The 23,105-nt window shown below is 35.0% G+C and overlaps 2 protein-coding genes across 2 annotated transcripts; both read right to left on the bottom strand.

Moving 5' to 3' along the window:
* Nucleotides 1-5,336: 5,336 nt before the first annotated feature.
* Nucleotides 5,337-8,004, bottom strand: LOC123558994 (liver carboxylesterase-like). The gene is made up of 2 exons (XM_045350819.2): nt 7,080-8,004; nt 5,337-6,280 (listed from the first exon to the last, which is right to left on the bottom strand). The coding sequence occupies exons 1-2, from the start codon at nt 7,451-7,453 to the stop codon at nt 5,986-5,988; spliced, it is 669 nt and encodes a 222-aa protein (XP_045206754.2). The 5' UTR covers nt 7,454-8,004; the 3' UTR covers nt 5,337-5,985.
* A 6,828-nt stretch (nt 8,005-14,832) lies between these two features.
* LOC123558993 (daf-12-interacting protein 1-like) lies at nt 14,833-22,902 on the bottom strand. The gene is made up of 5 exons (XM_053544867.1): nt 22,777-22,902; nt 17,864-18,132; nt 16,878-16,974; nt 16,225-16,540; nt 14,833-15,989 (listed from the first exon to the last, which is right to left on the bottom strand). The coding sequence occupies exons 1-5, from the start codon at nt 22,797-22,799 to the stop codon at nt 15,630-15,632; spliced, it is 1,065 nt and encodes a 354-aa protein (XP_053400842.1). The 5' UTR covers nt 22,800-22,902; the 3' UTR covers nt 14,833-15,629.
* Between the last annotated feature and the right edge of the window lie 203 nt (nt 22,903-23,105).

Here is a 23,105-nt window from a genome sequence, read left to right as displayed (position 1 = left end):
CAGCGGGATGTAGTTGTGTCTTGCCAACAAATCCATGCCTAGTTTGTGAAGAAATATGTAATATTGTTATTTTGCGCGTGTTTTTCATCGAATACAGTCACGTGAAAATTACAAAAGCAGTTAATATTCCGAGTCATTTCACCTCCTGCTGAAAAAGGAATTATGCATTTCTGTAGTATATCATATAAAGACATGATATCTGATCGATTGATATAAAGTGCATGCCTAGGAAAAGGCATATCCACTCGTTCTGCTGACTTTTCAGTCCAGTGTCGCAGGCATCTCGATGGTGCCGCAGACATCGTGAGAGGCGCAGTCATCTTGAATACTATTGTAGTCAGTAGTACGTGTAATTTCAACCTTCTAACATGTATTGAAGTACAAAAATATCAATAACAATGTTGTTCCTCCAGTTATTATAGTAGTAAGACAAATCTTCTCAATCCGAACTTTGTAATATAAATAGCTATTTTAAAAAGTTTGCAGTATTTTTCTCACAGTTTTTGGGAATGGGGCCAGGGAAATTCACGTCATTTTGTATCGATTTGGGATTCATTTTCTCCCGTAAAATAGCAATATTCAGTTACTAAACATCCGATTTGTAACAATTATTGATGCTTACAATTCAAAGCAAGGTATGAAAACCAACATCCGAGCACAAAAACTGTCATAACTTTTGTCATTTTTCAACCAATTTTAATATTTTTGATTTAGCATCGTGTTTTATTTTCTTTACAGTTTGGGCGTACTTTTTTATTAGCGGCGAGCTGAATTTCACGCCCCCTCCCCCCACACACCCTCCAAAAAATAATAAAAATAAATGGTGAGATTCGCAGTTTTGGCGTTCCGAGAAAAAGGAACGCAATAAGACAAAAAAACACACAATAAAAACATGAAATTTCTCTCGCTCATTTCGCGCCATGTTTTTCTATAACAGTATGTCAGCACAAATTTCACTGTTAATTTCATAAGTCAAGATGTTCAGATACGAACGAAGAATATTTAAAACGAAACTGTTCCCAAGTTTTGTGTAGAAAAGAACCAATGAAAAAATTGTCCAAAATGTCTAATTGTTCTAATTATTTCTGAAATTCTACAAAAATATTAACGTATTTTACGCACTCTTTGTCGTTCAACTATGATTTAGGTCTGTGCACTGACTGTATATACATAAACTTTTCGTCTGATCATAAGGAAAAATGATTTTCTTTTTCCTTTTAATATACACTGAATGCATGTACATCCATCTGAAAATATAATATAAACAAGATATTCAACTATAATTTCATTGCTTCTTTTCCACACAAAACTTGGGAACGATATCGTTTTAAGGAAAGTTTCATGTTTTTACGTTGTTTTTTTTTTTGTCCTTTTTTGCGTTCCTTTTCTTCGGAAAGCCAAAACAGTGATTTTCCGCCATTTTTTTCGGGGGTTGGGGGGAGGGGGGGGGGGAACGAAATTCAGCTCATCGCTTATCAAAATAGTACGCTCAAATTGTAAAAAAAAAGAAAACAATAAAACTTGATGTTGAAACAAAAACATCAAAATTGAAAACAAAACAAAACAAAACTTGATGTTGAAACAAAAACATCAAAATTGGTTGAAAAAATGACAAAGTTATGACAGTTTTTGTGCTCCAATGCTGGATTTCATACCTTGCTTTGAACTAAGCATCAATAATTGTTACAAATGATTCATGTTAGAAGGTCGAAATTACACGTATTACCGGCTACAATAATATTCAAGATGACTGCGCCTCTCACGATGTCTGCGGCACCATCGAGATACCTGCGGCACTGGACTGAAAAGTCGGCAGGACGAGGGGATATGCCTTTTCCTTGACATGTATTTTATCTCAATCGATCAGATATCATGTCTTTATATAATATACTAGAGAAATACATCATTCCTTTTTCAGCAGGATATGAAATGACTCGGAATATTCACTGCTTTTGTAATTTTCATGTTACTGTAACCGATGAAAAACACGCGCAAAATAACAATATTACATATTTCTTCACAAACTAGGCATGGATTTGTCGGCAAGACACAACTACATCCCGCTGCATTTCCCGATTTCTAAAAAGTTTTTACTGTAAAAAGACAATAACCAAAAACATTCAATTTTACTCACCTTGCTCGTTATTTTTGTAAACATCCTGCGCAATGCCTGCGCCGTCGGAAGCGCGATGCCTTCATTTCAGTGCGGCACATTTTGTGCCGCAGGCAACGTTTCATACCCGTGTGATACAAGTCTATATATTATAGTTCAGCAACCGGACATTGCGACAAATCTGCTCCAATCTGATATCCAAACAATTTCATCTTGGGCAGAAAAATGGCTTGTTATATTCAATCCCTCCAAATCAGAAGCCCACTCTTAATTACAAGAAAACGAAATTTTCAACTACATCCTCCTCTTCCAATGTTTAACCAGATTATTCCCGAGGTACTTAAACATAAACATCTTGGTGTATTCCTGTCAAATGATTGTTGCTGGCATTCTCATATCAACTACATTGTAGAAAAGGCATGGAATAGGGTATACATAACACGGAAATTGAAATTCTCACTTGACCTTCGCTCCCTTGAATTCCTACTTATCTGTTTCATAAGGCCAATACTCGAATACGCAGACGTAGTATGGGGCAATTGTACCAAGTATGAAATGGGTCAACTCGACAAAAATCAAAATTAATGTGCTCGCATTGTCTCCGGAGCTACCAAACTTGTTTCCTTGGAAAACCTAAAGAGAGAAGTACTCAGAGAGTAACTTTCCGACAGACGTTACAAACATCGACTTATTATGATTTTCAAACTGAAATCTAATCTAACCCCAGCATATCTATCCTCTCTAGTTCCTGACTCTGGTGATACTCGCTACAACCTAAGAAACTCTGAAAATATACGGTAGTGGTAGAATTCGTCGGACCGATATATACCTAGTAACATTTAGTGATATAGTCGACTTAAATGACGCAGGTAAGACTATTAATGTTAAGTTTACATAGACCTATATCATAGATAATGCTATGTCCAACCAATCACAATGTTCGTTGCATAAATTGTTTAACTTCTTCATCAACATCTATCTTAAGGAGGTAGGTTACCTTGTTACAAGGGTAAATTCAAATTAGTTGAACCGCAGCATCTTTTTGTATTTCGTGTAATATGAAGTTTTAACTGCTAAAATCTCAGTTTCGTTTGTCTCTGTCCCTTCAAGTTCAATTTTTATCCAGGTTTGAAGAACATGACCCTCCAAAGGTATTTCATATTGAAAGAAGAAGGAAAATACGGATATTTAACACTTTTCAGAGAATTTTAGTTTCATTGATGTCCGTAGAAGTCAGCATAATCTATAATTTTACTAGTATGCACGTTAGCTTTCTAATATAAGCTTAAAATGTATATGTCGCGGGGCTCGTGTTTCCATGGTAACGTATTTTCTCTCAGTTTTAAACAACTATGTATGCTGTCCCAAAATCCATTCAAATTTTATTTTATTTTATTTTATTGTTCATCTAAATGCACAATATATAATGTATTGCGTGGATGCATATGACATACATAACACGTTACAAATAATGAGCCGCGCCATGAGAAAACCAACATAGTGCGTTTGCGACCAGCATGGATCCAGACCAGACTGCGCGGATAGATCCATGCTGTTCGCTTTCAAAGTCTGTTGCAATTACAGAAACCATTAGCGAACTGCATGGATCCTGACCAGACTGCGCGGATGCACAGGCTGGTCTGGATCCATGCTGTTTGCAAACGCACTATGTTGGTTTTCTCATGGCGCGGCTCATATATGAATTCGACAAGCAACACATTCAAATCAAAAACACCATAGATTGGGCAACAATGTTTTAATAACATCTGTGTAAAGATCCTTTGGAAGCATAGAAAGCAAACAAGCAATACAATGGCAGCCTGGGTGATTGAGGCTGTTCATTAGAGGTAATGAAATGTGCAACACCTCTCATGCAGCCTATCACTGGCTTAAGCGCAATTCTATTATAGTAAAATTGAATGCACTCCATGATCCGAAAGGACCAGAAAATACGGCACTGCTGTTGTTAGAGTTAATAAAATCTGGGAAAAGATCCTAAATGACAGTCTCCCCTTAAAAAAAGTTTGTAGATAAAATTATCAGAGTTTTGTTCATAATTCATAACACACTATATAAATATTTTACATGCATTATTTTATAGTTTAAATTTGGAAGGGGTGATATATGCATGTAAATAAAATGACCATGTGATCTGGTATAAAACTGCAATATTTGAGATTTTTGAAATTACAAAAAATGAAAATGAGAGGGATTATCAACGTAAAGTAAACAAACAACGACAAATGGTTTGTTCGTCCTTTCATGCATCTGTAATGTACACTGAAACTGAAACTGATTTATTTGATTAAAAGCCAAATTTCTATACGATGAAATATTCAGTAGCGTTGTAAAGTTAACCCTAAAAATATTAAAGATAAAATCTGAAATCTCACATAAAATTTAAAAAAAAAACTAACACTGTTATTGCATAAAAAAAAACAATTTTCAATAAATTTAAAACAATGCCATGAAGTCTCTAAAATACAAAGATCGTTTTTAAATGTTTCAAGTGTACTTTAATTTTCACGTTTAAAATTCTGCAGTTGATGACGTAGTTAAATATTAATGCTATTTAAATTGTTTAGTCCCGTTTTATCGAATTGTGTATCTGAAGAAAAAAGGTTACATTACAGTGTCAAAACCAGTCTTTCTGCACACTTTACGGTAATTCTGTAGAGCGAAAAAATGATTAAGTAACTATAGAAGTAAGTCACATGTCTCTGAGCGTGACCTAAAGACGAGTTTATTTTAAACGGGTAGTAAGATATTTGCACTCTCGTTTGCAAAATACCTTATTTAAAGATATTCAATGACAATGGTTCACTAAATCATTTTATATTTGAGCCGCGCTATTAGAAAACCAACATAGTGGCTTTGCGACCAGCATGGATCCAGACCAGCCTGCGCATCCGCGCAGTCTGGTCAGGATCCATGCTGTTCGCTTTCAAAGCCTATTTCAATTAGAAAAACTGTTAGCGAACAGCAAGGATCCTGACCAGACTGCGCGGATGCGCAGGCTGGTCTGGATCCTTGCTGGTCGCAAACCCACTATGCTGATTTTCTCATGGCACGGCCCATTTAGGTATTTACTTCAAATGTAGAATATCCTCATCAGATGTATTTAACTTCAGTAAATATATAAATTGATTTTGTGTATGTAGAGCTACATTCATAATTAAATGTCATGCAGTGAAATACTGACAGATACGAAACTTGGGTTTAATATACCTTTAATAAACTTTAGCACATACTATTTGGGAAAAGACTGGGCAGCAGTATTTTAATAGAATAGATATTGATACAATTGTATTTTTATATAATTTTTTTTCAAAATTACGTATTCTTCGTTACATGCATCTGTCTCAAACGTTCCTCAGTACTAAATGTAATAAAATAATCAACAGTATATATGCTAATGATTCCACTCAGCAGGTAATAAAAAGAACTTTTCAGCTGCGCAATATGATGTGATACGATACAGATGAAATTAATATAGACCTCGTTTAACCCGGTCAAATATCTTTTTTTTTCTCTTCCATATCAAACCATATTGTGCATCTGAAAAGCCTATATTTGTATAATGTGCAATACAATATTTCTGGTCCGACTTTCCACTCTGTTAACTTGTATATGGACATTAATGTCATGTTTTTTTAATATTCCCAAGACATACAAAGTCTGTTAAGATCAAGTAATCTGTAATTTTTTTTTTCATACGGACACTGATTATTTCTTCAGAAAACCCTTTTTTTCTCTAGACTCATTTCAACACGTTAGAGTCAAGAGATAACATATACAGAAAGTTTTATTAAAGACGATTTAATGGCAGAAATATTCATTTTAAAGGATTCTAACGACTGATGCCAGTCTACTTATTCCCTTGTTAAGATAAAAAATACAAATATAAGAGCAATCATCAACGCTGAAAAATGAACATGGTGGGCAGATACAACATCAGCAGCACTGGGCTGAGGAGGATTTCTACAGTCCTTCTGTACGGCATCGTTCAGTTTTGGAAACACGTCCAACCAGAAGTTTGCCTCTTCTGCGTAGAAATATTGACCGGCAGATGAATTTGATATGGATTTCTCGAGTTTAAGAAAATCTCCAGTGTCTACGCTGTACTTTGGCCATCTTGGAATAACAGGCTCGGGATTATTCGGATTGCTGTTGAAATACAAACAGTCAAAATAACGTGTATATGTGAGTCAGCTAGTCGCAAGTAACGCAAATACAAACCGAAGATGTCATTCAGTCATTTGCAAAATCAAATGATTATAGGCGCAGTTTTACTACTTTTTACACAGTTTTATATCAAATTTCTTGATAACAAAAGAGATTTCTTGATTATCTACAATTACATTTCTTCATATCATGAATTAATCTAACTACTGGCCGAGAATTTGAATTTTGATATTAAGAAATTAATGTCTTTAATCCAGAAATTGATTTTTGACATCGAAAATGCATTCCGTTATACCAGTAAATGATATTTTGATATCATGAATACGTTTCTTTATTCAGAAATTAATTTGTCATTTGAAGAAATTAAATCTTTTATATCAAGAAATGAATTTTTGATATAAAAATATCTGGAAATTAGTAAAACGACGCCCCATAAAGGATGGGAACTTATATAGTCGTGATGTAATCCAACTGTGTCAAAATTTCAAAATTACAATGGGCAAGCAACATTATTTGCTTTAATTTGATGCCGGTGATTTATTGTGGCATTGGAATGAATTTTATTAATTTGGAACAACTGAATAAATCATAACTGAAATTACTTAACACAAGCATAAGGCATAATTTGACCTCAAAGCGTAGACATTTACTCAATTGCTGAAAAGATATTGTTCAGCTCACTAGTAATAGGTGTTTAATGTTGTAAATTCAAACAACAAATTGAGTTAAGTTTTGTAATAAGGTCTTTAGCTCAAAGCTACAACGAATCAAAATGTCTTACCCAGATTTTATGAAATTCGCCCAGTAAATCACCATTTTTGATGACAGTTCTATTTCCCAGGCATTTTCGTCACCTGCGCCGAGTCGATCAGTCATCCCAAACATGAAAGGGAGTTCGTCCATGTGATTTGATCCCGGAATCCAGCTTGGGGTTTTTAGCGTAACAACAGAAGGCTTTGGCGTAAAGTGATACATAAAGTTTCGAGATGTAGTTGATTTCTTATGAAGGCGAGCCATCTGTATGGCTGGTGCACCAAAATTTGCATCGCCTAAAAGTTTCGTGATCTGCAGACGGATGGAGTTGCTATTATTTGGATTTGTCCAGTTTGTGTACTGAGCCTCGACCAGTTTCATCATTTCAGATTTAAATCCCATCCGGAATATTTCAACATGAAGGGAAACAACCACGTTTTCATTTGGTCACGTGTTGGTTGAATGGTTTCAATCGGTCCGGTATTAATTACATAAGTCCAAAGGAATGCTCCTTCGTAAGCATTGAACCCACTCAAAATATCAGTGGACCGGAAAAATTCAATTTCTTCCACGCTTTTTGACAATTTTACAACTTTTTGCGGATTATTTCTGACAAGTTCGCCGTCTACTGTTGGACTGAAATTTACTCTGTAGGCAAGTGCTCTAAGTGTCGATAAAATATCATCCGTATTTACACCCCTTAAGCATTTCAACAATTTAGCCATCGAATCAGTACTACATTTTAACGCACTCGCAAATATTAAAGTATCATTCAACACGGATCGCTCAAAATCCTTGAGGGCCATGGACGTACTGCCACTTTGAGCTATTATTCTTTGGAAAAGTCCACGGTTTTCCGGAATCAACCCATGCTGAATAGCACTCATTGCACCAGCGGATTCCCCAGCTATTGTTACTCTCTTTTTGTCTCCCCCAAAGGCCCCGATGTGATCAGAGACCCATTAAAAAGCCAAGCGTTGATCCCAAAGACCACAGTTTCCAGGAGCATCCTGATCACCTGTACTAAGGAAACCAAATACTCCCAGTCTGTAGTTTATAGTAACAACGATAATGTTACCAGCCAAAGCCATGTTACCGCCGTCAGAAAATCTTGCAGCTCCCTCCTGAAACCCGCATCCATGTATCCATATTATAACAGCATGTCCAGCTGGATCATCGGCAGGTCGAACAGGCACGTATACGTTTAGAAATAAACAATTTTCACTCATCTTCAAAGACGACGTGTTAAAGATACTGAAATCTGTAGGCATATCGCTCCATGAGTCTGTGCCTGAAACGGAGAAGTTAAGTTTGTGAACATCCGTGGTCTTTGAAACCTTCCGTCTCAGATTGGTGGTTGAGCAAACGGAATTCCGAGAAATTCGTGAACATCTCTGTAGATTGTATCTCCCTTTTGTAACATCTGCATTTCTTCCAAAGGTTTCGTATTTGTCCTTCCTATAATTTCACCTAAACTAGTTGAAACCCTTGGATCCTGAGAACTTGTGCACAACATTAACGTTGACAAAGTTAACATACATGGATATAACAACTCCATTATGAAAGATTTAATAAATAACACTTATTTCAGTTACACTACTGAACAGCGATTTATATAAAAGTATCCACATTTTACCGCAATGGTTCAGTTATTCTCAATCATATTACTTTGACAGTGAAATTAGACCTAAAATAACTGTTGTACAATGCCTAAACAATATGTAGTCCGTTTTATTCGACCTGGCGAGGCGGAGTTAATCTCTGACATATGCAAATAATGATGATCTCAAAAAACGAGCAAAATTGGTAGAGCTTAATTCCGCAATCTTCGGTAACCAACGACTAAAATTCAACGCTACAATGGTTACATGTGCTACATACCCTGTACAATAATGTAGTGGACGTCGCGAAACCACGCCCCGCCAGGTCAAATAAAATGCACTATATAATTCAGTTTTGAGGTCAGCGATGTTTTTGTACATTTAATGATAAAACCTCCGTTTTTAGGTAAATGTTATTCAGTACAATAGCGACTTACCTAAACCGACTTACCTAAACCATGCTAATTTCCATAATCGGCAGACGAATCTATAAATTGAACATCAAACTAAACAGTCAATAGGGTATGTTAATCAAAGCGTCTTATGTCCCCTTGATATATTGCAATATATTTCATTTTAAAAGTTACAGTAGTACATCCATGAAATTTCTCACACGTATAGACAAAGGGAATATAGCTAACATACTGATCGATCTATGCATTGATATCATTTGATTAGTTTAATGACCCGCTACCAAATTTTAAAAAAGCCATAAAAATATACTTAAACGATTTGCTATTAAAGAACCATCCATATATTATAATAAAGACATTAAGTGGTAGATATAATTGTTTTACAATATTATAAAGACTTTATAATCAATCTGATTTCAATATAAACGTATATGTATGTATCAACAGTGTTTACTCACAAACATTTTTTAACGAATTTGTTTAAACATAGATGTATCGCGCATAATGCTACATTCATTCGTTAAAGCATTTACAGACTATATGTTTCCGGCTGCCAGTCAGTAGTTTGGTCGTGGGTTAGACGGGAGAACAGAAGAGGAACACCTCGTCTTTTGTTTGACATGTATTGTCTCAAACAGATCAAGATATAAACTGCAGATATATCTATACACGTCTACAGAAATTAGGAGAATTTGTTAACACAAAAATATGGCGTTTACACTAATGTTTTGCAAAATGGAGAGTTTGAATGTTGGTTTGCCATGAATGGTCAGTTATGTCGATATGTGATTTAACTGTCCGAGTAATGAGTCAATATTATGTGTCCGTTTATGGTCAAGGAGAAGCAACGACTACTAAACTATAGTAAATGTTACTGTAATACTGCTACACTACATTTACGAACCAGAGGTGTTTACTAGATGGTATTTAAGATTGACAACGAAACAAAAGACAATATGTATCGGCAATATAGTGTATTTGTTTATTCATTTCCAACCTATGACATATACACCAAAGTCAATGCCACTTTGATATCAAAGTAGATATTCATAATTTTGAGGTCATGTACAATTACCATCTTGACAACATAAAATAACAAACACACATCTTATCTATTTAGTCTTTGAAGATATCTAACAAGCTTATTCAAAATATAAATACATTTAACAACACTTTTATATATGTCATACGCTTGATATTTTCTTCAATATCTTTTATATTACAAATGATACATTTATGAAATTTCTCACTCGTTAAGAAAAAGTTCTTAATTTCGTTGCAAAAGGCTATGATGTCTTTAAGCCCAATTTTAAAACGTCACGAAATACAGATATATATTAAATGCCATACAGGAAAATCCTTGCAAATACAAAATGACTTCTCGGTAGCTAATCTTATTATCACAGGCGGTGTACCTATTGCGTACCTATTTTTCAATGAATCAACAGCATGCATTCTCAAAAGATCTTCAAAATGTAAACAAACGGAGTTAGCTGGACTGGTCTTCAAAAACTAATAGTGACAACTTTGTTGGTTCAGTAAAAATATTCTGGTAATAGTTTGAATGTAAATAACGTATCGTCGGCAATGTAAGTTGGTAAAACTAACATTTGTATTAAATAGAATTAGCATTAATTTAGATGTTTGCGTTTAATCAAACCAATGTTACTCCTGCTAATTTGGAAGTCAGACTTTTCAAGACTGTTTGGAATGGATCTCAGATGATCTTAAAAGTTGTGTTAAAATTGTTTAGGTGCAAAGTTCCATGAGGCCAGATTTAGTTTTACATATACACATTGACGCACACCTCACACGTAATTGCGTTAGCACATTCCCAACGAAAATCCACTTTGAATGATAATTTAGGCCTGAAAGAAGTACGTTTAGCGAGAGGTAGAATATTTAGTGGTTGCTCTACATAGCAAACAAACGAACGACATCCTTTCCATGTGTACCTCAAGGCTTATACTCCCAGTTGTGCTTTTGATAATAACAGTTCCAAAGCGATACTCAAATGTTTGTTTGTTTATACGTTAAGGTTAGTGTTTCTAGTTTTGTGTGTACACATCTAATAGCACATACACTTAAGGTTTTCAGTTTGAAATAATGCGCTTTTTCTTATAAGATATTTTCCTTTTTTGTAAGTTTCATATCTAAAGTGCAGCAGTGAAATATTCTTATCTAAAATACCAGTGGGAGAGGAATGACCAAGAAAGTCTAGTGGATAAGGTGTCGGCCGCTCAATCCAGGTGTCGTGGGTTCAAGCTCCTCTGGGGTCACGTCCATGACTTCTCATATGACACCAGTACTGGTTTTTCCAGGAAGCGGACTCGAGCTTGGTTACAATAAGCTTGAAGCTTTCATCACAATCGAGCTAAAACAAATTAGTATAAACTAAAAGCAATGGTATAGCCGAATGTTTAAACCCAACAGACATGATAGGGTGCAAGGATATATAATATTATGCATGGCGGTAGATTTAGTGTATGAAATAGTATGGATTTCAGAAGGCTGCATGATCAGTTGTTGTTAGGATACGTTCGAACTAACTGATGTGTTCATTAGCATTGCGTATTCTTCAGATTCTTTTTGAACTTCGAAAAATTAATTTTTATAGGGTGTTTGCTTTTAAACTGGTAGTAGAGACGGCAATCAAACATTTTTTAATAGATTCTTAGTTTCCAGTTTACTGAATTGTAAAATAATTTGGTTTAGATCAAATCATCCCAGAGACGGTAGATTGGCTTGAGATTGAACCCAGGGTTTCGGAAACGAAAAATTTGGATGATACTCACCGGTAAGGCGCTCAAACGTACTTACACCCAATGTTTTAAAAGTCGTTTAGATCTATCTTTCAGGATATATAATGCCTTGTTAAATCACACATTCTAACGCACCAGTAACAAAATTAATTTGTTTGTTACAATCATTTAAACAGTTTTTCCTTTTAGCTTAGATATTTAGTTTTATGAATTCCAGTTTGCTTCTTTCCTTAGATGTTATTCTTGGTGACATATAACCTTTTTGTGTCGGTTCGCCGTAAAATCCAGCTTACTAGATTTTATCTCAGCAATATGCAAGGCCACTCTGATATCCCAGACTTCAGTGAAGGAGATAACTAGCCGATCATGTGAATTATGTTGCTATCTAAAGCGGTACTTATACTAAATCCAAACCGTTAACTGTTGTTCAATTACTCGTATCCGAACCGTTACCTACTTGATACATGTGCAAAAATGCTTCTTTTCTTAAAAGTGCTTTTACAGGTGAAATAGATCGTAAGAATTTTGATATCATCATTTAAAAGTTTTGTTTTCGCTTCTTGAATGCCATAATCACGAAATGATTTCAACTGGAATGCTTTGATCTATATCCCATAGTTTGAAGCTTAGAATGATGAGTTAAAACTATTTTAGCTTTTATGCAAAGTATGGATTAGTTACTAATGGTGTAACTGTTATTTTTAAAAAGTGCGTGCATTGATTAAATGAATCAAGTTAATAATGAAACAAGAGAGTCATTTTGCCTAATATCGTTCATCAGACCTTCACAGCTTAAACCAGTATTACAAGATACATTTCTGATGGAATTTAACAACTTTAGTAGTAGAGGATCACCAATTGATCATTTCTGTGGAAAAAAACATAAACCGGACCAGTGGTTTAAGAGGAGATGATATGGTTTGTCGAAGAGATTTCTATTTTCTCTATCGGCCATGTTTTTGCAAAATCAGACATGGCAGATGGTCACCCAAAGGATATTTCTGTGAAATCATTTATTTTCATTGAAAATCAGGCAGGCAGTTTATGATATGAAATACTAGTATATTTAATTTCCCACTATATACGAAAACATGCAGCAAATTGTATATACTATGCCTTTTAGCAGTATATACTGTTCCCTCTGTTTTCTGGCGAATTTAAATAATTTGAACAAATTGAGAGAGAGTCATCAAAGAGACATTTCTGCGAAATAAATTAGTTCAAAGTCAGAACAGCGATTTAAGAAAAGAAATAGTTTGAATTTGTTAATTTTCTATTTTAAGTTTTGGTGTTCATGTTTTAGACGTATCGTAAAGGATTACCTGAGGACTTACTCTCAAGCAGGGCCATCAGTCTCTGCATGGCAAGAAGAGTTTTCCACTACATACGTGTAGGAAAATGTGTTCACGCCCTCTGGCGGACATGTGTTTGTCGAATCATAATAATTCGATCAATATTTGAAGAGAGTCAACTCCTAAACATTTAGTGAAATTATTTTAAAACTAGACAAACAATTTCTACCAAGTCTTTAAGTTTCCACTTTAAACTTTTGTTTACAAGCTCGATTGTGAAAAAAAAAGAGTCAAGCTTAATTTAACAAATCTCGAGACTGTGTCCTAGAAAAAAACAGTATTGGTGTAATATGAGGATGTATGATCGTGATGGGGGGGGGGGAGTGGGGCTCGAACCACCAACCTTCTGGTTGAGCGGCCGACACCGTAACCACTAGACAACAGCTTCCCCAACACACATATATAGAGAGAAACGTCACCGCGCCCTTTCCATGTGTCTTATCAATCAAAATGATTTAAACAGTGTTGGAAGAAGGTTGTGGAAATATCTTAAAATTTGATTAATAAGTTTCCGCCATAAATACGTAAGAAAAGTGATAGTGCCATCGACGTCAGTGTTTTTCACGAATCGGATTAATGATTGAGCCGTGCCATGAGAAAACCAACATAGTGGGTTTGCGACCAGCATGGATCCAGACCAGCCTGCGCATCCGCGCAGTCTGGTCAGGATCCATGCTGTTCGCTTTCAAAGCCTATAGCAATTAGAGGAACTGTTAGCGAACAGCATGGATCCTGACCAGACTGCGCGGATGCGCAGGCTGGTCTGGATCCATGCTGGTCGCAAACCCACTGTGTTGGTTTTCTCATGGCACGGCTCATATGAACAAATTTGGTAATGAGTCTCCTTAGAAAATTAAATTGAATAACTTTAAAACTGAACTAGCGGTTTTAGGAGGAGAAATCGTTAGAAGACATTTCTGTCTTTCTTTTTTAACTCGACTATTCAAAGAATAGGTAGAGCTATTGGACTCACCCTTACGTCAGCGTCGGCGTCCGCGCTGGCGTCGGCGTCCCGATTTGGTTAAGTTTTTGTATGTAAGCGGGTATCTCAATAACCACTTGTGGGACTGGATTGAAACTTCACACACTTATATACTGTGACAAACTGACTTACAAAACACAGGTTCCATAACTCTATTTTGCTTTATCACAAAATTATGACCCCTTTTTGACTTCGAAATTTTTGGTTAAGTTTTTGTATGTAAGCTGATATCTCAGTACCTTCTAATGGGAATCGATTGAAACTTCACACTTCACACAGCTCTTGTTTTAGGTTCTGCCGACTCCTATGCGCAACCATGCGGAAAAGTTAGAATACTATCACAAATTTATACAAATAGTTTCAGAGGGGATGTCGTCTGAAGACATGCTTAACACTGACGGATGGCTGAACGACAGAAGATGAGCTCACCTTGAGTAATGTATGCCCTGGAGAACTTAAACGAAGCAGAGACTATAAAGCTTATTTGTGGTTTAAGAAACAAGAGAGCCATTTCTGCAAATAGCATGGTTGCATTTTAAGACTAAGTTTTATAACCTGTGACCTTAAAATATCATGATTAGGTTCGACTAATGGGGCTACAATTACTTTAAGAGTGATAAAAATGATTGGATCAAGATTGGACATAAACGAAAGAAAAGACAAAAATGAAATGAAAAATTGTCTAATTTCTTTTAATAATAGATGAAATGATTCCGTTACAACTTGTATGTCATGCATGCTCACAATAGGTTATTACGACGATAATGTTATGAGAAAATTTTGAAGTTGGTGTATGTTTGGTAGCTAGGCAAGTAGTACTGCATGTTACAGTAATGTATGTTAAGGAAATAGCAATTTTAGTAATTGGTAACATAAAAGGTATGAAAAAAATGAAACAAAATGTTTCCTTGGAAAATTAACAATGCTGCATAATTAAAAAAATAATGTACTGAAGTTCGTATTTTGGTCGAAAAAAATGCGGTTGCCATACAGGGAGTCAGAAAAAGAACACTGCTGCAAATTTAACGAGTGTATCCATAAAATCCCTTTTACTAAAGATGGTAAAAACGAGATAATTAAGTCTATGGACACCCTTTGATAAAAAGATAGAAAACTTCTTTTTATCTACAGATCTGTCTCTCTGTCATATGCAGCAATCAAATATTCATTATAACTTAAAACTTCTTTTCAAATTTATGCATATATAACGTACACCAACCACTAATTAAAATAATATTTTCTCTAGCAGACTGCCAGACATTTTTCTGTAATAAAAAGAAATGCATATTATTAATTGGTTATAAAATAATCTTTATAACTGTCCGAAATCGTTTTCATATTTTCAGTTACCGTTAATATGTTTTTATAGCAATTAAAATGTTGTACCTTTAATATTATTCTTATGTCAAAAAAAGGAGATAAATAAAATGAGAAAGAAAAGTGAGCATGCATGACGAATAGTACGGAATTAAGCTGCGCCCCGCCTAGATACTCCAGAGGAGCATCTAGATCTTGCGGACGCTGGTTGGCAGACGCTGTTGGTAGAATTACTACTTCCGGTTGTGTAATTTCCGCTATACATGGCGTATGTTCTGCCAACGTCTCCTTCGTGCTTCTCGATGACGTCAATGGCCCCGTTCCAGTTGTAAGGCTCTATTAGTTCGGCGCCTGCATTGATATAATCTTGACTGACCTCTTTCAGAAAAGTGGTAGTGCGGACTTGTGTCTCGTGCTTTTTGATGACGTCTAGAACATTGTTGTCTGGTAAAGATTGGTCGTCATTCTTAGGCTCTTTGACTTTTGGCAACTTTCCGATGTAAAATTTTACCTTTAGAAAATTTGCGAAAACGTTCTAATCAGTAAAGAAAATTGGAAATATGATATATAACAAAACACAAAAGTCGAACAGATATTAGTGCAATAGTTGAATACTGCCAGCCAAAAGGCAATGTCTATCAGTAAATATGAAACAAGCATATTTAAGCTAAACCACAGTACCATGATACAGGTATTTTTATAATTTTTTATTTTTTCAGTCAAACATTAAACATACTATCATTTACCTCTGCTGTTTTCTCTCCGATGGCTGGAAGTGTGTCTCTATTCCCATTGAACATTGACCTGTTTCTTGAAAGTTCTGCCATCATTCTTTCAGCTTCTAGTTTGCTTTGAACTTTCTTTCTTTCCTCTTCCATCTTATTGGCTTCTCTTTCTTTCTTTTCTCTTCTTTTTCTTCTCCTATCCGCTTTTGCGTCACTGACCCCAGTAGTTGAATGGCGGCCGGCTGTCGACTCTGAGGATTGGGAGCCGAGGTTTGGAGTTGGTTTGAATTCGTTGCCCAGTCTTTGTACTGAGAATGACTTCATTTGGTCTTTTTCGCTGTTTCGAATAAATATAAATTAATCAATCTTGTCGGTTATGCTTACCTTATTTTACCTTACTTCCGGTTCAGAGTACATATTTATTAATAATTTCTATATCGCTCCTCAAGACTATACGGCATTGTAAAAAAATGGTATTAAAATCATGCAACATTTATAATATCAAATAATCATAAAGCTTAAAAGGCGTATGTGTAAATATTGTGAAATTAAACAAAGTACAAAATACATTTGATATATCCCACTATGATATTTCGATGATTTACTGAAACTGAAAACATTTTTAAATTGAGTGATTTTAATGAATATCCCATAAAAATGCAGTTAATACTTACCAATTTGTCTTGTGCAACATTTCCATATTAGAGCCACGTTGTGTTGTATCTGCTACCTGCTCTGCCGATAAACATGTTTGTTCAGACGTCGAAGTAGCTAAAATATAACAAATAAAACTCAGTGGTCATACCTGATTCTTTCAATAAAAACAATGAAGTTTGTAAATAAATATAGATGCTATCGTTTCCAGATAAGTTCAGCCAGCTTATGTGAAATATAGTCTTTATATGGTATTCGGACCTCGGGTCAATAGTTTTGACTACTGACCTGCAAACTATTCAATAAGTGTTCCATTATATAACATCAAAAATTAATTTTCAGTTTTATTTTTTATCATTTTTAACTTATAAGCCCAGTAAATATGTTGAATATTTACCTGTCATATATCACAACTATGGGCCGGCAATTTATATAAGGATCCATGTAACATTATACACTTTGGCTTTGACCTATGTAATAGTATACACTTTGGCTTGCCTGCCAATAGTCAGTAGCCATTTGGACCTCGGGCTAATAGTTTTATCTACTGACCGACCAGTGTTTTATTACATTACATCAAATATATAATTTTCACAGTACAGTTTTTTTTTTTTTTTTTTTTTTTTTTTTTTCAGTAAGCATGTGCTGAAAATAGACCTGCCATATAGCACAAACTATAAACTGGCGATTTGTAAAAGGAATCATGTAATAATAAAACACAGTGACAATGCCTTTCCTAATGTTCAATAAAATCTATAAGAAGATCCCTCGGAAGCAGACGTATTTTAGCACCATAGTATCAGACAAGTGAGAGAAATTATTCTTATATAATTATAGCAAATATTGTGACTTGTTTGCGTATCAATATATATATACAATAAAAATATAATACATAACAGCAACGCAGCTAGAATCAAACATAGTAGTACCGAGACACGGAACTTTTTCTCCCCGCAACATTTATATATTTCTTGCATAGCTTTAATACTTGATAACTTGGACTAACTTTTAACTTTATCTTGCGTTGTCATTTTCATGCCACTGTCGGGACTCTGGCGATTGATTACTGTATATAGGGAAGTAGAGGAATGGCCACTGCTTGGCCTCGGTCGATTTGTATCATCGGTTGGTGAAGGGCAAAGCGTGTTCATAAATGACGGTTGTCTCTGTATACCACTGAGGGACCTCTCTGACGTCACAGTCTCTGTACTAGAAGGCAAGGAGGTTCTTCCATGTGGAATATGAGAAAATTCTTCTCTTGTTCTTGATATTGACCTAGATAGAAAGTACAAAGTTTACTAAGATTTATTTTTATAACACGTGCGTAATATACTTACATTTCATTTTTAGCTCGACTATTCATAGAATAGTGAGCTATTGCACTCGCCCATGCGTCGGCGTCGGCGTCGGCGTCCGCGTCCGCGTCCGCGTCCGCGTCCCGATTTTGGTTAAGGTTTTGTATGTAAGCTGGTATCTCAGTAACCACTTGTGGGAATGGATTGAAACTTCACACACTAATTCACTGTGACAAACTGACTTACATTGCACAGGTTCCATAACTCTTTTTTGCTTTTTTACAAAATTATGCCCCTTTTTCGACTTAGAAATTTTTGGTTAAGGTTTTGTATGTAAGCTGGTAACTCAGTAACCACTTGTGGGAACGGATTGAAACTTCACAAACTTATTCACTGTGATGAACTGATCTACATTGCACAGGTTCCATAACTCTATTTTGCCTTTTTACAAAATTATGCCCCTTTTTCGACTTAGAAATTTTTGGTTAAGGTTTTGTATGTAAGCTGGTATCTCAGTACTTACTAATGGGAATGGATTGAAACTTCACATACTTGTTCACTATCATGATCTGACATGCACTAAGCAAGTCCCATAACTTTACTCTCTTTTTTTTCAAAATTATGCCCCTTTTTCGACTTAGCAGTTTTTGGTTAAATTTTTGTATGTAATCTGATATCTCAGTATCCACTAATTGGAATGGATTGAAACGTCACACACTTGTTCACTGTCATGATCTAACATGCACTGTGAAGGTCCCATAACTCTACTTGGCATTTTTACAAAATTATGCCCCTTTGACTTAGCAGTTTTTTGTTAAGTTTTTGTATGTTAGCTGGTATCTCAGTATCCACAAATTGGAAAGGATTGAAACTTCACACACTTGTTCACTGTCATGATATGACATGCAGTACAGAGGTTCAATACCTCTACTTTGCATTTTACAAAATTATGCCCCTTTTTCAACTTTTGTATTCATTCAATTGACAAGGCTGTTGAATAGTCGAGCGTTGCTGTCCTCCGACAGCTCTTGTTATATTTCAAACCGGTTCATTCCTTCACAAATAACTAAGCAGGCTAGTCGACACTTCGTGTATAAAAATACCCACCCTCCTCACCCTAACAATTTTGGAAAAAAATCTGCTGCCGTGTTATATATTTTTCAGCGCCAGTACACCACAGTCATGCCACATACTGCCACACCGGTATACAGTGCCTTTTATGGATAAACTTTCATAAAGACAATTATTCCTTCCAAGAAGTCAAAAGTTCGCCACCATGTATATGAAGGCTTCATTATGGATTGTTTAAGATATTGCTCATGCATATGAAAGTGTTTCATAAACGAAATTCAGCGGGTTTTTTTCAGTTTATATAAGTATTTATCTGTATATTTAATTTGTCTAAATGTTAAGACCTGTATCATGTCCAATTTTCATTTAATGCCAGAAAAACGAATGTTATAGATCAAGGAAGTCTTAGGGGGAGGGGGGGGGGGGGTGGAGACACCTTTCTGTTTGCAGCATTTGGATATCACATCCTCCCCCCTCCCCATCCAAATTAAGATAACTAAAAGATGAGGGTAAAAAAGATATATAAATAGGAGTTAGGGGTTAGGCAGCCGGCTCGCAGTTTCCCGACTTCCCTTTGAAATAGTCCTGTTAACAAAATGAATAGATTCAATGAAACTTTAAGGTTGTGTAACAAAAGAAACTGTTTGTTTTTATTCAGTAAAGAAAATATTTTATTTTGTAGAATATGATAATTATGTTGTATCAAGTAAACACGCGGGCAGCAGCGGACTTGTTTATTTTGCTGCAAAATATCATCTTCTTAAGAGCAAAAAAAATACCATTTTAAAGACTTAAGTTTTAATTGTTAGTCGTGACTTTTGTTCACATCGTGGCTGATATATTGCTGCATAAACATGGCAAAAATATGGTATCTATTTGGCAGTTTTATTCTAATTATATATTCTCTTGCACATGCACTGGTTCATATTTTTGTTTCCTTTAAATCCATTATCATAATGTTGAGAATTCGTTGAACATCTTGGCCTCGGAATTTCGGCAGCTGGATTAAAATTTTGCTAGCAGAATTTGCAATTTTGCATTCTCCTTCCATTGTCTAGTACATGTGTACTTGTCATAAATTTAGAGCTTCAGCATCATAGCGTTGCCTATTTTGTTTCTATGCAATTTGGCTAGAAATCTATCAGTTCATGCTTCATTTCATGATACTTCTATCTCATACAATATGCCATGATATTTCATTAATTTTCTGTAATCATAATGATATTATAATAATAAAAGTCACGGCCTTATCCCATTCAATCAGCAGTAACATTTGTTATTTATTGTCAATAGTCAGAAGCGACAGACTGCTCTTACTGGTATATGGTTAAAATCTAGGTCAGTTCTCGTCATGGTTAAAACAACATGTCTCTCAGAATGCGGGCGAGTCTGTCGCTTCTTATTTTCATGTCCTACGGATAAAATAAAATTGTTTTTTCTTACATTTTCACTATGTATTTTTTTTTTAAAAAACTCGATAAAAGTTCTGACACATCGCTGAAACTCTGATGTTTCTATCTTAATATTTACATTCGCGCTATTCTTTTCCATTGAAAATAATGACGTTCATTTTGTATGAACAGCAAAAGGAAAGGCGCGAAAGTTACGTCATCGCTGCTTAGTGATAACCGACCGAATTTGACGACGTCCGCGTATATTTAGGGAGAACGTTCTTTAGATGACGTACCAGTTGTCCCGCCTGGTGAACAGAATGGCCTAGAAGCTGACTTTAATGTTAAATTCCACAAAATATGTGCAATTTGTAATATTATCTTGTTTACAAATGGAAAGGAAAAATAATGTAAATATAAGAAATGAAACTTTTTTTTTCGGTGTCCATGCGAAGTGAACGACAAAATAGGATCGACAAATCCATGAATCGCGTAACGAATCGCTAGCGCGATTCATGGATTTGCCGATCCTATTCTGTCGTTCATTTCGCATGAACACCGGAAAAAAAATCATAATTTTCATTTCTTAATTATCAATCATTACATGACTCTTCTTTAAATTGCCGATATATGACCTTTCTAAAGTTAATACTACATGGCTTAAAGTCAAAACTTGAGCAGATATCTAATGAAGATTTAAATCTGATGTCATAAAATAAAACACTTTCTGAAAAGCTTGTCGGTTAATAGTTAGAAATATTAAATTTCAGTGTTTAATATTTTCAGACTGATTATGCTGAATATTTTTTATTACTTGATTCAACAGTTTCGTAACATGGATTTTCATTTAATTAAATTTAATTTCATTGAAAATATCACATCCTAATGCTTATTTCAATCATCTTTCCAAAGAACTAAAATAAAGACTGGAAGATTTTTATTTTTGTTTTTATATAAAGATTTTGATAGGGCATTTTCAGTTGCAAAACTGAAGTAGCTCTAATAATAGGCCAAAAGTTTGGGAAAATTTTCGAATTTGACCTATTTGTTGTAGGGTACTTAAAAGCAACATGCAAGAACAGTGTTTAGAAGTTTTCGCCAGTCAAACGTTTACCCTGGGACTTTATAAGAATTAAAATGATCAAAAATATTTTCTAAGTTTAAAGCTACTGGCCCACAGTTTGGGTGAAATCTTTCAACATTTCTATTTCAACCAAGTTTGGCATAGAATGTATCTATGACACTAAAAAATGATAAAACGGGTGAAAATAAAAGTTAGATATTGGTAAAAAAAAATGCAGGAAGAAAAAATGTAATTTTTTTTTTTTTTTTTTTTTTTTTTTTGCTTTATTTCAAAAGAGTTGCAACGGTTAACTACCTTCTACACAATATTTTTAGTTATTTATAAGAATATCCTGCAAAAAAAAAAGAAATTAACAAAACGTGGTACCAACATAAGTCCGCGTACGTACACAATTTGAAACTTTTTTGTTGTTATTTTTCTGTCTATTACTTACTACAGTGCTGAGTTGCAGCTGCTTTTCTCGCGGTGTGTAAAATAACGTGATTGAGATTGGGTAACATTCTTAGATAATGAAAATGGGTTCGGAATTATCTCCTCATCTTGACGGGCAAAAACAAGAAGAATAAAATACAGATCAAACAGAGATACATGTAGTTATGATAAAAAATATGACAGAATTTCAGATTTCTGTTTTTACCATTGCTTGACTCCGAGTTCGAGAAGTAAGATGACACACGATAGATAAGGATAACAAATGTTTTATTAGCATATTTCTTGCGGTATAAGCGTGCTTTTTAATGTCACATTGGGTTAACCCGGATAAGTGCACCACCGGTTAATAGGATCAATCACTAACTGTTCTGTGTTTTTACATAAAATAAATCAACGATGTATATTGTTTCCCTTTCAAACGGAACTAAAAGAAATTACATCAGCGGAAAAAAATTCATTTTTTCCCCCTGAAAACTAGTGCTACAAACGGATAAAATTAGGTACATTTTAAATAAAATATATCATTTTGACTCGTACCAGATCTATATATGCGTCCTTATGTTCATTTTAGAAACAACCGCTCATTCACTTGACAGATAAGCAAGCCACAGAGCAACTAATAAAAATTGTAATAAATTTAACGAACCGTTTTTGGTCACGATGATCCATAATGGAGTAACCTTGCTCTAAATAGAACAAAAAACTTCGGAGACGCGGTATCTATCGACTGAAAATACTGATGGCGTTCTGCTTCTTTGACGACGTCGCTTAGTAACGGAGTCATTTGACTTCCTGTGCGCGTCATTACGGAACTGTCCGTAACGTCATAGACAATGGAAACGTAGGACGTCGGAAAGGGACGACGTGGTTTTATACATTTTCCTTAGCTCGTTCTGTGTATTTTTAAAAAAACCGTAGTAGTGATAGAGGTTAAATAATCTACCCATCGGCCTGGATAAATAATATTTAAGATTT

Source organism: Mercenaria mercenaria, chromosome 5, assembly GCF_021730395.1.
Source record: "Mercenaria mercenaria strain notata chromosome 5, MADL_Memer_1, whole genome shotgun sequence".
In the NCBI taxonomy this organism is placed as follows: Eukaryota; Metazoa; Mollusca; class Bivalvia; order Venerida; family Veneridae; genus Mercenaria; species Mercenaria mercenaria.
Note: the sequence above shows the minus strand (reverse complement) of the source record. Positions and strands in the feature narration are given on the sequence as shown.